Source organism: Anomaloglossus baeobatrachus, chromosome 5, assembly GCF_048569485.1.
Source record: "Anomaloglossus baeobatrachus isolate aAnoBae1 chromosome 5, aAnoBae1.hap1, whole genome shotgun sequence".
NCBI lineage: Eukaryota > Metazoa > Chordata > Amphibia > Anura > Aromobatidae > Anomaloglossus > Anomaloglossus baeobatrachus.
Genome location: NC_134357.1, coordinates 586,502,433 through 586,519,324, shown reverse-complemented (window position 1 = coordinate 586,519,324; position 16,892 = coordinate 586,502,433). Strand labels below are relative to the sequence as shown.

The window sequence follows — 16,892 nt, the reverse complement described above, 5'->3', positions numbered from 1 at the left end:
ACAAACTGCTCAAGGCCTCACAAGACAGTGCACTGCCCTGGACAGAACTTCTCCCTATAGTCCTGTACCATGTCAGAAACACCCCTGTTGCAAAACATGGCCTAACCCCCTTTGAAATACTTTTTGGTTCCGTCCCCAGATTAGGGTCCCATTTCCCTCAAAATTTGTCTGACCACCATGACTCAGTTGTGCAGTTTGTTATTGAACTAAGTCGAGAGTTAACTAAAACACATGCAGCAGTTTTCTCTTCTCTTCCAGATCCTGACACAGATCTAGCCACCCACACATTGAAACCAGGAGAGTGGTTGGTGGTTAAAAAACACGTCAGATAGAATTGTCTGGAGCCCAGATACGAAGGCCCGTTCCAGATAATCCTGGTAACTCCCACCTCCGTGAAACTTGAAGGCAGGACAACATAGATCCACGCCTCGCATTGCAGAAGGGTCGATCCACCAGAGCTGCACTGAGTGTCCTGCTTATACTTATCCTTTTTACAAAATCTGTGTGGTCTCAGGCCACTGTTACTAAAACAAATGAGGTGGTTACGTTTTGGTACAATAGTTCGACACAAGTTGTCAATTTTACATTTGATTACTGTGATATCGTGAAATGTGAACTAGGACGGGTCCCCCAAATGGGATGTCAGGCACACTTGAGACAGGGGCAACAGTACATATGTGTTACAGGAGGAGGATATGGAGACACATGTAGCTCATGGAAGGCTGTTGGGTGGAATACTGGTGAAAATTGGGGATACAAACCAAGTGTAGCCTTAAATAAACGGGATGAGAAGGGCAGATCTTTACTTACCAGGATGACACTCTCCCGTGCACCAGCCACTAGAACATGTACTACAAATAACCAGTGTAACCCTTTAGTTCTCAACATAGAACACCCCCAACCACAGGATGAAGGTATATACCTTCTGGGTACACATATAAAGGGTGGACACAATGGTTGTACGCAGTTGGGAAAATTTAGGTTATCACAGATGACAAAAGTTCTACCAGTATTTCGAATGCTTACACATATTCAGACCTTTCACAGTATGGTAGCCATAGCTAATCCCACCATGGAAGATGTATATGCAGTTGAACAGGGTTATACAGACACCAACCTGTGGTTAGAATGGATGAAATATACAGTACACCAAGCTAACAGGTCAGACTGTTATGTATGTGCAGGAGCCAGACCTCATTTAGGAACTGTGCCATTGAATTTAGATTACGAAGCTGAATTATGTCTTGTTAGTCTGTTTACAAATATGACAGAGGGAAATGCATGTGAAGAATGGAAAAAGAGATACCCTATAATAGCTAAGGCCTTCTCCCCTGGGAAAGGCATTACTATATACCCTGGCAACTATACCTGTTATAATGTGAGTGGTCAAGGGAGAGATATGGGTAGATTTCGAGATGGATTCTGTGGATCCTATAGCAATCTCACCCATGATCACTTAATTAACCAGATACAGTCCGTGGCAGATGTGTTTTGGATTTGTGGGGATATGAAAATTCGATCACGAGTAGAAGGAAATTGGACGGGAGAATGCACTTTAGCTAAGGCACTTATGCCTATACACATAGCCCCCACTGACCACACTGTCAAAAGAAAATGACTTCATAGCGCACATCAAAATCAACTTACGGACTCGACGGAGTGCAGATGATGACCGTACTGGTAAAAATACACCTAAAGGCTCTTTTGACCCACATATTTACATTGATGCTATTGGAGTGCCCAGGGGGGTCCCTGACGAATATAAAGCTAGAGACCAAGTCAGGGCGGGGTTCGAATCCATTATCCCCATAATTACTGTAAATAAAAATGTAGACTGGATTAACTATATCTATTATAATCAGCAACATTTTGTTAATTATACACGTGACGCCTTACAGGGACTGGCAGAACAACTAGATCCGACTTCCATCATGGCTTATCAAAACAGAATGGCTTTAGATATGATCCTCGCAGAGAAAGGTGGAGTCTGTAAAATGGTGGGGGATGTTTGTTGCACATATATACCAGATAAAACTGGGGTGGATGGGAAGGTCACCTTAGCTATAAAGAAACGTACTACACTGTCTGAAGAATTAAAGAAAAATTCAGGAGTGACCGACCCTTGGGGAGACTATTTTGGATGGACGAGTTCTTTTAAAGGCTGTTTGATCCAGATAGGGACCGCCTTCAGTATAGTATTAGTTATATTATTAGCCATTCTGGTTTGTGTAATTCCGTGTTTAAAGAAAATATTTTCCAAAACAGCTGAAGTCACATTAGGAGGGACCTTTCCTTTACTCGAAACAGAAGACCTAGGTATGACAGACGACATGCCCATAAAGACCAACACGACCCTCTCCCCCAGTTACAAAACGATTCTGCTAGAATAAACTGTTAGAAGAGAGGACTTAGAGAACCTTGGGACATGGGAAAGTCCAACTACAAAGGGTGAGGACTTGTCTAGGAGTCCTTGGTCTCAAACCGGTGAAAAAAAACACTTCCCCTTTCGGCCCATGCCTCAACGTTCAGTTAGGCAGGTTTTCCGATAGGTCTTTCTACCTCTCTTCCTAAGGGAACATAGTACCCTTAGAATTCAGAAATGGCAGAAATAAGTTTTTAGGGGGGACTGTTGGGGATGAGAACTGAGTATACAAAAATACTTAATTCAGCCGTTTCATAGACTCAGGTATATAGTTTAGTAAGATGTAAACTAACACACATATCTATGCATGTCTTTGTTCTCTTTTATTCTTTTACTAATATGTTTATATAGGTATATTGCATATTCAGTGTATTTTCCTTAGACTCAGTATATACTAGGACAGTGATGGCGAACCTATGGCACGCGTGCCACCAGGGGCACGCTGAGCCCATTCTGGTGGCACGTGTGCTGTCGCCCGACCCTGCAGTTTTGATCTGCTAGTGCAGTCGCGCCGGCAGATCAAACCTGTGTTGGAGCGGAGGAGACATTTCTCCTCCGCTCTGACACTCCTCCTCCCCTAGGCTGCAGTGGGTTGCCTAGGAGACGGAGGAGCGTCAGAGAGCAGCGCCGGCGCCGTCTGCTGGCCGCGTGGGAACTGAGGACCCAGCAGCGCGCAGCGGGGGAGCGTGTGCAGGTAAGTTGTGTGTTGCTTTTTTTTTTTTTTTTTATAACTCGTGTGCGGCAGCGGCAGCAGCAGCATGGGGTGGGAGAGGGGGAACGCACATGGCAGCAGGGGGGTGGGAGAGGGGGAACGCACATGGCAGCAGGGGGGTGGGAGAGGGGGAACGCACATGGCAGCAGGGGGGTGGGAGAGGGGGAACGCACATGGCAGCAGGGGGGTGGGAGAGGGGGAACGCACATGGCAGCAGCAGCAGCATGGGGTGGGAGAGGGGGAACGCACATGGCAGCAGGGGGGTGGGAGAGGGGGAACGCACATGGCAGCAGGGGGGTGGGAGAGGGGGAACGCACATGGCAGCAGGGGGGTGGGAGAGGGGGAACGCACATGGCAGCAGGGGGGTGGGAGAGGGGGAACGCACATGGCAGCAGGGGGGTGGGAGAGGGGGAACGCACATGGCAGCAGGGGGGTGGGAGAGGGGGAACGCACATGGCAGCGTGGGGTGGGAGAGGGGGAACGCACATGGCAGTGGCAGCGTGGGGTGGGAGAGGGGGAACGCACATGGCAGCGGGGGGTGGGAGAGGGGGAACGCACATGGCAGCGGGGGGGTGGGAGAGGGGGAACGCACATGGCAGCGGGGGGGGTGGGAGAGGGGGAACGCACATGGCAGCGTGGGGTGGGAGAGGGGGAACGCACATGGCAGCGTGGGGTGGGAGAGGGGGAACGCACATGGCAGCGGGGGGGTGGGAGAGGGGGAACGCACATGGCAGCGGGGGGGGTGGGAGAGGGGGAACGCACATGGCAGCGTGGGGTGGGAGAGGGGGAACGCACATGGCAGCGTGGGGTGGGAACATACATGGAGAAAACATGCGTGCCAGGATGGGGGAAACATGCGTGCCAGGATGGAGGAAACATGCCTGCCAGGATGGAGGAAACATGCATGCCAGGATGGAGGAAACATGCATGCCAGGATGGAGGAAACATGCATGCCAGGATGGGGGAAACATGCATGCCAGGATGGGGGAAACATGCATGCCAGGATGGGGGAAACATGCATGCCAGGATGGAGGAAACATGCATGCCAGGATGGAGGAAACATGCATGCCAGGATGGGGGAAACATGCATGCCAGGATGGGGGAAACATACATGCCAGGATGGAGGAAACATGCATGCCAGGATGGAGGAAACATGCATGCCAGGATGGAGAAAACATGCATGCCAGGATGGAGGAAACATGCATGCCAGGATGGAGGAAACATGCATGCCAGGATGGAGGAAACATGCATGCCAGGATGGGGGAAACATACATGCCAGGATGGAGGAAACATGCATGCCAGGATGGAGGAAACATGCATGCCAGGATGGAGGAAACATGCATGCCAGGATGGAGGAAACATGCATGCCAGGATGGGGGAAACATGCATGCCAGGATGGGGGAAACATACATGCCAGGATGGAGGAAACATGCATGCCAGGATGGAGGAAACATGCATGCCAGGATGGAGGAAACATGCATGCCAGGATGGAGGAAACATGCATGCCAGGATGGAGGAAACATGCATGCCAGGATGGAGGAAACATGCATGCCAGGATGGGGGAAACATACATGCCAGGATGGAGGAAACATGCATGCCAGGATGGAGGAAACGTGCATGCCAGGATGGAGGAAAACATGCATGCCAGGATGGAGGAAAACATGCATGCCAGGCTGGAGGAAAGCATGCATGCCAGGATGGAGGAAACATGCCACGATAGGGAACATTTACCAGGAAGGGGTACATTTACCTGGATGGGGTAAATTAACCAGGATTGGGAACATTTACCAGGAATGGGGTACATGCCGGGATGGGGGAACATTTACAAAGATGGGCAATATGTCAGGATGGGGTACATTTACCAGCATGGGGGAACATGCAAGAATGGGTAACATTTACCAGGATGGAGGACATTTACCAGGATGGGGCCATGATGGGGACAAATATACCAGAATGTAGGAAATCTATATCAGGATGGGAGACATGTTTACCAGGAAGTGGCCAGGAAGGGGGACAGAACTACACAATGAAAGGGGAGGGGAGCAACTCGTACGTCTTTATGGGATTTCGAGATGTTCAGACTTTGAAATGTAGATGTGGATTACAGGTGACATCTGAATCCATTCCAGGCTAAAATCTCTGTCTAATATGCTGCAATTTATTTCCAGAAAGATCAATCCAACTGCTGTGTCTGGAAAGGGCAGGGGCTCAGCGTCCATGTGTGGTAAGCATGAGCGTGATGCCCCCTGCTGAAGAGAAGACGGCAAAGGTAAGATTACAATCAATTCTTTATATAATAGGATTAGTTGGCACTTCGGAAAAAAAATTGGGTTTAGGGCTACAGTTTGGGCACTCGGCCTGTAAAAGGTTCGCCATGACTGTACTAGGATATATATATATATATATATATATATATATATATGTATAGCTTGAAGATGGCTGCCATTTCCTGTTTGCACCCGAGACAGATGGACACAAGAAATTCCTGGAGTCTGGACTGTCCAATCAAAGAGAGGATATGCAGATCCTATACGTCATGAAGCCCCCTACCTACGATACTTGATTGGACTAAAACTTTTGTTTACACCCCTTTTACTTCGTGGTCTAGCTGTGTCCAAGAATAAAGATTTCAGTTTTGCCTCAGCTTTGGTCGTGAGAGGAAGAGTCATAATTGATTTCAATTAATTATTATTCTTTTTCGCTGTGCACAAACGACATTTTAATTGGGAACAACGGTCAGATCGAAAAAAGGGATCACTTGTATCCCATCCTTAACAAAACAATACAGGGGAAACACAAATGCTACCAGCTGAGTCCAAGTACATAGCAAAAATCAAAAACGTATCTTAGGAGTAGCTACAACAGAAGTATATGGAACTACAGGAAGAGATGACTGCTGCAGATCACAGCCAGGAACAACTATAAACCGCACCCAAAGCACCCCAGGGTGAGGTTTATAAAGGAAGTCAGAGGCTGGCAACTGAGAGGAAAAACTGACAGTTTCCCAGGGTCATAGAGTTCGCTGCTGCAGAAACAGAGAACTGTCAGATAACAACACGTACTTCCAATCTCTGGTATTTTCTAACACTCGCTGCCACTTGATTGTCCACCGGCCGTTACAGCTCTGTGACATCCCCTCACTATCTTTGTGCGAAATGTCTACAGCTCTGCCTCAGCTCCAGAGGTTCTGAGCAAAATCATCACATCCACACAACAGAGAAAGATAGGCATGAAGAATATATATTTGACAAGCATTTATTAACAAATCAACACGTTTTGAAATGCAACTACATACCATGTTCCTATCTCCAATCTGGGGATGCGCTTTTTAGTAAATAAAGCAAACCTTTCACAAATGTTCCTAAAGGCTCTTGAAATACCCAACTTACTAGCAAAATAGAGCCCGAATTTCCATTTTGTAGGATCTCAGTATGCAGAGCGGGATCCCAAAAATCTCTGCAGCTGATCTAAGCACGAGACATTGCTCTCTCAACTAATCCAGCGCGGTCACATACTTTTATAAGATTTTACTAAACTACTTAAGAAGGATCATGCAGCGCTGGGGTCGTAGTGCTCACTCTTTGATGGTGAGAGTGATCTCTGAGGGTTGTGGGATCACACAACCTGGAAGTTCCTTTAGTGACTCTTCCAAAGGTTTTGGTACTGGATTATATTTAGAAAATTCACTAATCTGGGCTCTCCACTGCTTTAGTAATAAAAAAGGTAGCCACAGATTTGTCATGGCACTATTTAAGGGGAACATCAAACACAATGCGCTTGATATTGGGGGATATTACCCCCGTAACAGTGTCAGAAGCAGATTCCAAAACAGTGCTTCATGACTACATTTTTTTGCTTCAATCTTTTTTCCTATTTTCCTCCTTCAAAACCTAGGTGTGTCATATAGTCTGAAAAATAGGATAAGTTTAAAAAGAAAGAAAATGGTTCTTTCCCTCACCAATTCTTACTTGAGAAATTGTATCTGATTTTTGGATAAAGCACTTTAAATTATAGTACATCATGATGGTTTCTTCTTTGTGACAACAGGATCTGACTAATGATAAAAAAAGTTTGGCAAATTAGGAATGCAAGAATGGCTGCTCCGCTCTGTGCTTTTCTTATGGTCGACAAGACTTGAGTTACATGTTAAATATTTGAAATATTCACAACATGAAAAAGGTTCCTTCCCTGTGCAGCTTCTTCAGATGTTTAATGAGATCTGATTTCTGAGAGTAACATTTTCCACATTCAGAACATAAAAATGGTTTATCCCCTGTGTGAAGTTTTCCATGATCAACAAGACTTGATTTCCTAGTAAAACATTTGCCACATTCCAGGCATGAAAATGGCTTCTCCCCTGTGTGAGATCTTTGATGACTAACAAGTTCTGATTTCCAATTAAAACACTTCCCACACTCTGAACATGAAAATGGCTTCTCCCCTGTGTGAATTTTCTGATGTCTAACAAGGTCTGATTTATGACATAAGCATTTCCCACACTCTGAACATGAAAATGGCTTCTCCCCTGTGCGATTTTTCTGATGTCTAACAAGATGTGATTTCTGAATAAAACATTTCCCACACTCTGAACATGAAAATGGCTTCTCTCCTGTGTGAATTCTTTGATGCTCAACAAGTTCTGATTTCCGAATAAAACACTTCCCACACTCTGAACATGAAAATGGCTTCTCTCCTATGTGAATTTTTTGATGCTCAACAAGTTCTGATTTCCGAATAAAACACTTCCCACACTCTGAACATGAAAATGGCTTCTCCCCTGTGTGAATTTTCTGATGTCTAAGAAGGTTTGATTTCTGAATAAAAGATTTTCCACACTCTGAACATGAAAATGGCTTTTCCCCTGTGTGAGATCTTTGATGCACAACAAATTTTGATTTTTGAATAAAACATTTCCCACACTCTGAACATGAAAATGGCTTCTCCCCTGTGTGAGATCTTTGATGCCAAACAAGTTCTGATTTCTGAATTAAACATTTCCCACACTCTGAACATGAAAATGGTTTCTCCCCTGTGTGAATTTTCTGATGTCTAACAAGGTCTGATTTCTGAATAAAACATTTTCCACACTCTGAACATGAAAATGGCTTTTCCCCTGTGTGAGATCTTTGATGCACAACAAATTTTTCTTTTCGAATAAAACATTTTCCACACTCTGAACATGAAAATGGCTTCTCCCCTGTGTGAATTTTCTGATGTCTAACAAGGTCTGATTTCTGAATAAAACATTTCTCACACTCTGAACATGAAAATGGCTTCACCCCTGTGTGAGATCTTTGATGCCAAACAAGATCTGATTTCCGAATAAAACATTTCTCACACTCTGAACATGAAAATGGATTCTCCCCAGAGTGATTTTTTTGATGATTAGCAAGGGTTATTATTCGAGTAAAATATTTTCCACATTCTGGGCAACAAAATGGCTTTTCCTTTGTAGGAGCCATTTCACGTTCAACATCCCTTCTGTAACTTTTATTTTGCTTACAATTCTGTGATAAATCGGAATTTTGGACTTGTTTGAAAAGATCAGATGATAGAGCTTTCTGAGGAAGGACTGGAGGTATATCTGGGACAAAAGCATGCTCTTCATATGTATCATCTTTTACAAATTCTGAAGATATTAGAGGTCCATCTGAATTCCCAATACAGTCATCTGCTAAAAATAAATACAATGTTATTATTTTATAACGATATTATCTTGAATGTACATTTATTTTTTTTAAATTATAACATCAGCAATTAAATTAGGAAAAAACGTATTCTGAATTTTTTGTCTAATTTCGACATCTATGAGTAAAAAGTGTTTTACACGCTGCAACATCGCTAGCGATAGCTAGCGATGTTGCGCGCGATAGCATCCACCCACGTCGCTGTTTCGTAATGGGAGTAATCGCTGCAGTAGCGAACAATATCGCTACGGCAGCGTCACATGCACATACCTGCTTAGCGACGTCGCTGGAGACACCGAACAATCTCTCCTTTAAGGGGGCGGTGAGTTCGGCGTCACAGCGGCATCACTAAGCAGCCACACAATAGCAGAGGAGGGGCGGAGATGAACGGCCGGAACATGCCGCCCACCTCCTTCCTTCCTCATTGCCGGTGGACGCAGGTAAGGAGAAGTTCGTCGTTCCTGCGGTGTCACACATAGCGATGTATGATGCCGCAGCAACGACGAACAACCAGCGGCATGCACCACCAACGATATTATGAAAACGAGCGACGTGCCAACGGTCAACGAATTTGGATGTTTTTGCAATAGTTGATCATCGCTCCTTTTAGTCACACACAACGATATCGCGAACGGCGCCGAATGAGCGTCACGAACACCGTGACCCCGACGATATATCGTTAGCGATATCGTTGTGTGTAAAGTACCCTTTACATCTTCGTTAGCTCGGATCTCCCATTCCTAGCACTAGTTCTCTGGAATGTGCTACAGTAAATAATCTGATTGATTTTCACAATGTGACTGCAGGATAATGAGGGATAGGGGGCTCGTATACTGTCTCTCACGATATGGGGCCCTAAGCTATTTCTAACCTCTGGATTACCCATGAAGATGGAGATGCCAGAGTCATGTGCCTTACTATTTTCCTGACCAGATCTAATCTGTTATCCACCCGGGGAAGGAAGGGACAGGAATATGATGGAAACACAGATTAAGACAGGTGGAAAACACAAATTAAGACAGGCGAGACACATTGAAAACTCACAGAAATAAACAGTGTGAGACTAAGGAAAAAATCAAGAGCAGGAAAGCAGGAACAAAAATACAAGGGTTAACATCACAACAGCTCACAGCAGTAATGCCTAACAACCACCTGTAAGTCTGGATCACAACACCTCACCAGACTAGTAAAGGTAAATTATAGCAGGCATTAATGAAATAGTCCAGCCAGCATATACAGAAGAGGAGCGAACGATACTTTCTACTTTAGAGCATGTGATCAAAGACATTGTCAAAAAGGTCCTTAAGCAGTCCGATAATAGGCATATAAACACTGGGGCCGCTAGGAGAATGGAGGCCCTGTGAAATTGCTCAGTTTGCACTTTCTTTCCCCTAATGCCAGTCCTGCATGCCCGCCTGTCTTCTGGTCAGTTCATTTAGACTACTGTAATTAATAGACCTTTGGTTACATCATGTCACATGTCTTTGCAGTCATCAAAGGTCCTTAAACAATCGACCTTAGAATACAACTGATGGGGTCCCTAGGAGAGTGGGGTTCCTGAGAAATTACACAGTTTGACTCTTCCCAACGCTGGCCCTGACTGTAACTAGGGCTTATTTTTGGAGGAAAGCTTATATTTCAAGCCTTCTCCAACAATCCGATAAAATTATGCTAGGTCTTATTTTCGGTGTAGGTCGTCTTTCCGAGTAAACAGGGTATTCATGAACCCTCTGCAGGTCTTTGAGTTGCCATCATAATAACATAGAGAAGGCACTAGAAACAAACAGCAGAAGAAGCAGAAGCAAAGAAAATACAGCTGAAAAAAAACAGAGCAGAAAGCCTAAAAATGTAAACACAAAATTAGTGCAAAAAGTACATGAGTAGATATCTCTTACTAGATAGAACTGGAGGAAACACATCCTGAGGAACATCGGGATCTTCTTGTTTACAGTCCTGTGGGAGAAGAGGACGGGGACATCTCTCTGGTGTTGTCCTCTTACTCGATAGAACTGGAGGAGACACATACAGGGACTGAATTCATTCCTTACATACAGATAATTATAGGCTGTGTGTATTTAGTCCTGTCTGTTACCTGGTGATGTGAGGGGCTGGGGAACCTCCATCATGACGTCCTTATACAGATCTTTGTGTCCTTCTAAATACTCCCACTCCTCCATGGAGAAATAGACGGTGACGTCCTGACACCTTATAGGAACCTGACACATACAATGATACCATCATCCCCGATCCCTTCATAGCGTTACTGTATAATGTCCCAGCATTCCCAGCAGTGTCACCTCTCCAGTCAGCAGCTCAATCATCTTGTAGGTGAGTTCTAGGATCTTCTGCCCATTGATGTCCTCATGTATCGGGGGGTGAGGTGGAGGCCCCGTGATTGGGCTCAGGGGTCTTCCCCATCCCTCAGACACAGGGGCCTGACAGCGCTCACTAGAGGTCTTCTTCACTACTGTGTAATCCTGGTTATGGAGAGACACAGTAATAAATCTCACTCCAGACATTTCCAGAGTCCTCACCTCTCCAGTTCTGTCCATCTGTTATTCCCATAGATAAGAATGATGTAATGTGACGTCATCAGAATCTCTCACCTCTCCAGTAAGCCAGAAGAGGATCTCTAGGGTGAGGTGCAATATCCTCTCCGCCATCTTCTCCCTGTCTCTGTCCATCCTTGATGGGTCAAGCAGAACAATTATATAGAAGATCTCCACTGAGAGGATCCGATATTGTAGGGATCTGAATGAGAAGATAAGCCGGTGTAAGCACATATAAAATACAATTACTACAGTTGTGATATCGGTGTGAAGCAATAATGCGAGCACTTCACACATCTAGAGGTCACAGAGAGGATTCCTATGTGTTATGAGCTTCTGTCATGAGAGTAAAGTAACATAATTTTGGGGCTATGGAGAAAAGGGATAGGGGGCGATTCACTTATATTTCTCACTAGCTATAGTACCCGGAATTACCTGGGATAGTAACTAAATCTCTCTCCAACACTGATATCGGTATGAAGCAATAATGCGAGCACTTCACACATCTAGAGGTGACAGAGAAGATTCCTATGTGTGATGAGCTTCTGTCATGACGTAACATAATCACAGTAACATAATAATCAGGGCGGCACGGTGGCTCAGTGGTTAGCACTGCAGTCTTGCAGAACTGGGGTCCTGGGTTCAAATCCCACCAAGGACACTATCTGCAAGGAGTTTGTATGTTCTCCCCGTGTTTACGTGGGTTTCCTCCCACACTCCAAAGACATACAGATAGGGACTCTAGATTGTGAGCCCCAACGGGGACAGTGTTGCCCTTGTATGTAAAGTGCTGTGGAATTAATAGTGCTATATAAATGAATAAATATTATATTATTATTTTTATAATTTTAGGGCTATCGAGATAAGGGATAGGGGGCAATTTACTTATATTTCTCACTAGCTATAGTACCCGAAATTACCCAGGATAGTAACTAAATCTCTCTCCAACTCTCCCTGGATGGGATATATATAATATATATATATATATATGTCGCGGGCGGAGGAGGGGACGCCGCGCTCTCCCACTGCTCGGGGTCCGGCTGCCGCTGCTGCCGCTGCTGCTCGGTGGCTCGAGCGATGGGCCGGATCCCGGGGACTCGAGTGGCGCTCCTCGCCCGTGAGTGAAAAGGGGATTGGTTTTGGGGATTTATTTTTCGTGACGCCACCCACGGTTGTGGTGATTGTGTGGACACCACCGCTGCTCTGTATGGGGATCCCGGGAGTGGTGGTATGGAGCAGCTAGATGTTGGCCCTCCCCTCCGTGGGTAGGGGGTTGGTGGTCCCGGGGCCCGATGATGGGGAGTTAGGATGGTTGACAGGCGGGTTATGGGGCCTGTTGAGGTGCAGGGACGCAGGGGCAGCGCTGTGCCGCACGGCACGGAGGTACTCACTCAGCCCAAGGATGATGACACAGTTCACGGTAAACAAGCGGCTGGTTGGACGGGTCCCTCGGACGGCTGCGGTGTTGATGTTCCCTGCAAGTTAGCGGTGACTGTCTCTTCCCTGCACCTAAATACGGTTGTTAGTAGCGATGGAATCCCACGGGTAACCCGCTCCCCAGCTTGGATATGAGCCGGAGGAGCCCTTCTTTTGCCCGCAGGCGCTGGCCCTGAGAAACTGGTGCCTTGGCGGTGGCGGTGTCTCTCCAATATGGTTGGACGGTTGCCTTCAATCGGGACTTTGGCTGTTGGGAGACCCGGAGGTCCCCTTCACTGACGGATTTGGCAAATTGTACGGCGACTCCAAGCCTTGCCGGGATCCAAAAGGCCCCTGCCAATGGTGCTGGCTTCTCTTTGTGTACCGGTCCGGTACCGCCGGGCCACCACCCGTCCACGGTCCTTACGGTAGACTCCAATAGGAGACTCCTGCAGACGGTCACCGCCGTCTGCTAACCTTGCTGTCTCAGTCCGGGGCACACACCCAGACCAACTTCAGGCTCTGTCACTCTACTTCACTTCAGCTCCTTTCACTTGCTCCTCTACCACTTCCCTCTCACTTCCTTCAAATCCCAAACTAAACTGCCTGGTTTTCCCGCCTCCAGGGCTGTGAACATCAGCCCCTGGAGGAAGGCAACAAGGATTTGTGTTCTGATCTTGGTGTGCCTGCAGGGAATGTGGGGTGTTTGGTGGTGTCATGACCTGTGACCCCTGGCTTGCCCAGGGCATCACATATATATATATATATATATATATATATATATATATATATATATATATATATATATATATATATATATATATATATATATATATATATATATATATACTGTTACACTGTAATATATATATCTATCTATCACATACACAGACATACACACACACACACACACACACACAAACACATACAAACAAACACATACACACAGAGTGTGGAAAATACCTTGAAAATCAAAATTACTTACTGGTAATATTTTTTACCAGAGCCCATGACAGTACCACCAGAGACAGAGGTCCATCCATCTTAGGACATGAAACCCAGTGAAATAAAAGGGCGATACCTCTCCCCCGCAGCAGTTAGGTTACAGAGCAAGAGAGGAATACCAGGAAACAATATTAATATAAACCTCCACCAACACATAACAAACTAAGATGTAGCACCTCGACCCTACACAACCAAAACTAAGCAGAGGGTGAAGCAATGGTGCTGTCATGGGCGCTGGAAACAAAACATTACCGATAAGTAATTTTCATTTTTCTCTTCCACCATGAAAGCACCACTAGAGAGATTTTGATTGATTCAAGCACCTTACGGAGGGAATCACCACTTGTAGAACCCTTCTACCAAACATTAAATCCACCATGGAAGAAAAATCCAATCTATAGTAATTAAAAAAGATGCAAGGGGAAGACCAAGTTGCAGCCTTACAAAATTGGTCAATAGGTACCTCCGTCTTTTCAGCCCAGGAAGTCAACACCGCTCTGGTGGTGTGAGCTGTCATGCCTTTGGGACTTGGAATGTTCTGGGCTACATAGGCTACACTAATTACTTTCTTGACCCATCTTGCTAAAGTACTTTTAGAGGCTACCAGGCCTTTCCTAGCCCCCTATAAACAAATAAACAATGCTCGACTCCTCCTCCACGCTGTAGTAGTCTCTAAGTACTGAATCAGTGCATCTCTAACATCCAGGGTATGCAGCTTTCCTCTTCCTGTTTCTTGGGGAAGGCACAAAAAGAAGGCAGAATTATTTCCTGGGATATATGGAAGGACTTGGCAACCTTGGGTAAATACGCAGGGTCTGTTCAGGTTCTGATCCTATCCTCTGAAATTTGGGTGTATGGAAGATTGGAGGATAGGGCCTGTAGGTTGCTCACTCTCTTGGCTGAGGTCACCGCTACTAGAAAGATAGGGTTTAGACTGAGGAGCTTTATAAGGGCTTGAGCTAGGGGTTCGCAATCCAGCAATACGTTTAAATCCCAAGGATGAATTTTTAGGGAAGGGAGCGAGACTGCTCTCTGACAAGACTTTAAAAACCTCCTGACCCAAGTATGCCCTGCTAAATCATATTTGAATAGGGCTCTCAAGGCTGAAACCTGAACCTTTCTGTAAAATCTCTAGGATGGAACCCAAAGGAACTTTCCCCTCAGGTTGCTCTTTCGAGGAAGAGAGGAACGTCCTCCAGATCCTGCCATAGCTCTTAGTGGTAACTGGCTTCCTGCTCTGCAAAAGAGTAGAGACCAGATTTCCGGAGAATCCGCGGCTCAGTAACAGGCCTCTCTCAAATTCCAGTCTGTCAAATGTAGGCCTGGAACCTAAAGCGGGCTTTACACACTACGATTTCGCTACAGCGATCTCGTTGGGGTCACGGATTTTGTGACGCACATCCGGCCGCTGTAGCAATGTCGTAGCGTGTGACTCCTAGGAGTGATTTTGGATCGTTGGAAAAACGTCCAAAATCGCTCCTCGTTGACATGGGGGTCGGCTGCCAGTTATCGCTGCTGTCGCAGGGGCAAAGTTGTTCCTCGTTCCTGCGGCAGTGCACATCGCTACGTGTGACGCCGCAGGAACGATGATCATCTCCTTACCTGCCTCCGGCCACAATGCAGAAGGAAGGAGGTGGGCGGGATGTTACGTCCCGCTCATCTCCGCCCCTCCGCTTTCATTGGGCGGCCACTTAGTGACGTCGCTCTGACGCCGAACGGACCGCCCCCTTAGAAAGGAGGCGGTACGCCGGTCACAGCGACGTTGCTATGCAGGTAAGTATGTGTGACGGGGGTGCCGGATTTTGTGCGTGAAGGGCAGTGATATGCCCGTTTCGCACAAACGATGGGGGTGGGTCGCATGCTAGCGATATCGGGCGGGATATCGCAGCATGTAAAGCCACCCTAAGGGTGAAAAGCCGGGCCCTGAGAGAGAAAGTTCAGGATCTCTGGAAGAATCCATGGTTCTGAAAGAGACAGTTTTCTTAGCCAGAAAAACCAAGGCCTCCTGGGCCAGAAGGAGGTGATCAAAATTACCGTTGCTTGATCCTCCCAGATTTTCCTGAGAACCACTGGAATCAGCACGAGTGGGGGAAAGATATAAAGCAGGCCCAAGACCCAATGAATCTGGAAGGCATCTACCACCGAAGGATCCTCACGGGGATTCAGGGAACAGAACTGGTCTACTTTTTTGTTGGCTCATCTGACAAATAGGTCTACCATCGGGGACCTCCAAAGTTCTACTATCTCCCAAGTTCAGGGACCACTCCCCCTGTCGGAACAGATTCCGGCTCAAAAAATCTGCAGTTACATTTGAAGGCCTGTTATGTGCAGAGCTGAAAGCGAAATAGAATGACTCTGCTAAGGATAAAAATTCCTGAGCTGCGTTCATTAGGGCGAGAGACCGAATGCCCAACTGGTGGTTCAGATAAGACACAGACACCCAGTTGTCTGACATAAAGCAGACATGGTGGCCCTGTAAGAGAGAAAGAAATGTCTTTAAGGCTCTTCCCACAGTCAATAATTCCTTTATATTGGCAGAAACCTGACTCTCCTGGAAGCTCTACTTCCCCTGGGCTACTGTCCTCTTAGATGGGCCCCACAGCCAAATGCACTCAAGTCTGTAGTAATGATGTCTGAGACCTGAACTACTCAAGGGACCACTGCTGACAGGTTTTTGGTATTTAACCACCACTGCAGAGGGTCTAAGACCCTTTCTTCTGAGAACCCCCCTAACCAATTTTTTTTTTTTTTTTAGCTCTTAGCACCTCCTACTGCAGGGGACGAGAGTGGATCTGTGCCCATAACACTGTGGGGATGCAGGATGTCAGGGATCCCAGTAAACATATGACTCTCCTGAGGGTCGTAATTAGCTCTCTTATCCTGGAGGACACCAAGGTCTGGATGTTGAGGATCTTTTCTGTATGCAAGTAGCATAACCGAGACTGGGAAGCCAGAATCAGTCCTAAAAAGGACTGTACTTTTAATAGTTGTCGCCTTGATTTTTTAGATTTAATAGCCACCCCAGGTCTGCCAGGATCTTGGTTACTAACTGGATCTGGGCACTGCAATGTTCTTCTGAGTGTCCTACTATCGAAAAATCA

General features: G+C 46.2%; 1 protein-coding gene across 1 annotated transcript in view; it reads right to left on the bottom strand.

Moving 5' to 3' along the window:
- Positions 1 to 16,892, bottom strand: part of LOC142313153 (uncharacterized) — a 241,906-nt gene that overhangs the window by 184,779 nt on the left and 40,235 nt on the right. Inside the window, 6 exon segments of the mRNA XM_075352142.1 lie at positions 7,302 to 8,808; positions 10,717 to 10,830; positions 10,914 to 11,037; positions 11,119 to 11,298; positions 11,428 to 11,572; positions 15,948 to 16,264. Of these exon segments, the coding sequence (XP_075208257.1) occupies positions 7,302 to 8,808; positions 10,717 to 10,830; positions 10,914 to 11,037; positions 11,119 to 11,298; positions 11,428 to 11,572; positions 15,948 to 16,264 (2,387 nt within the window).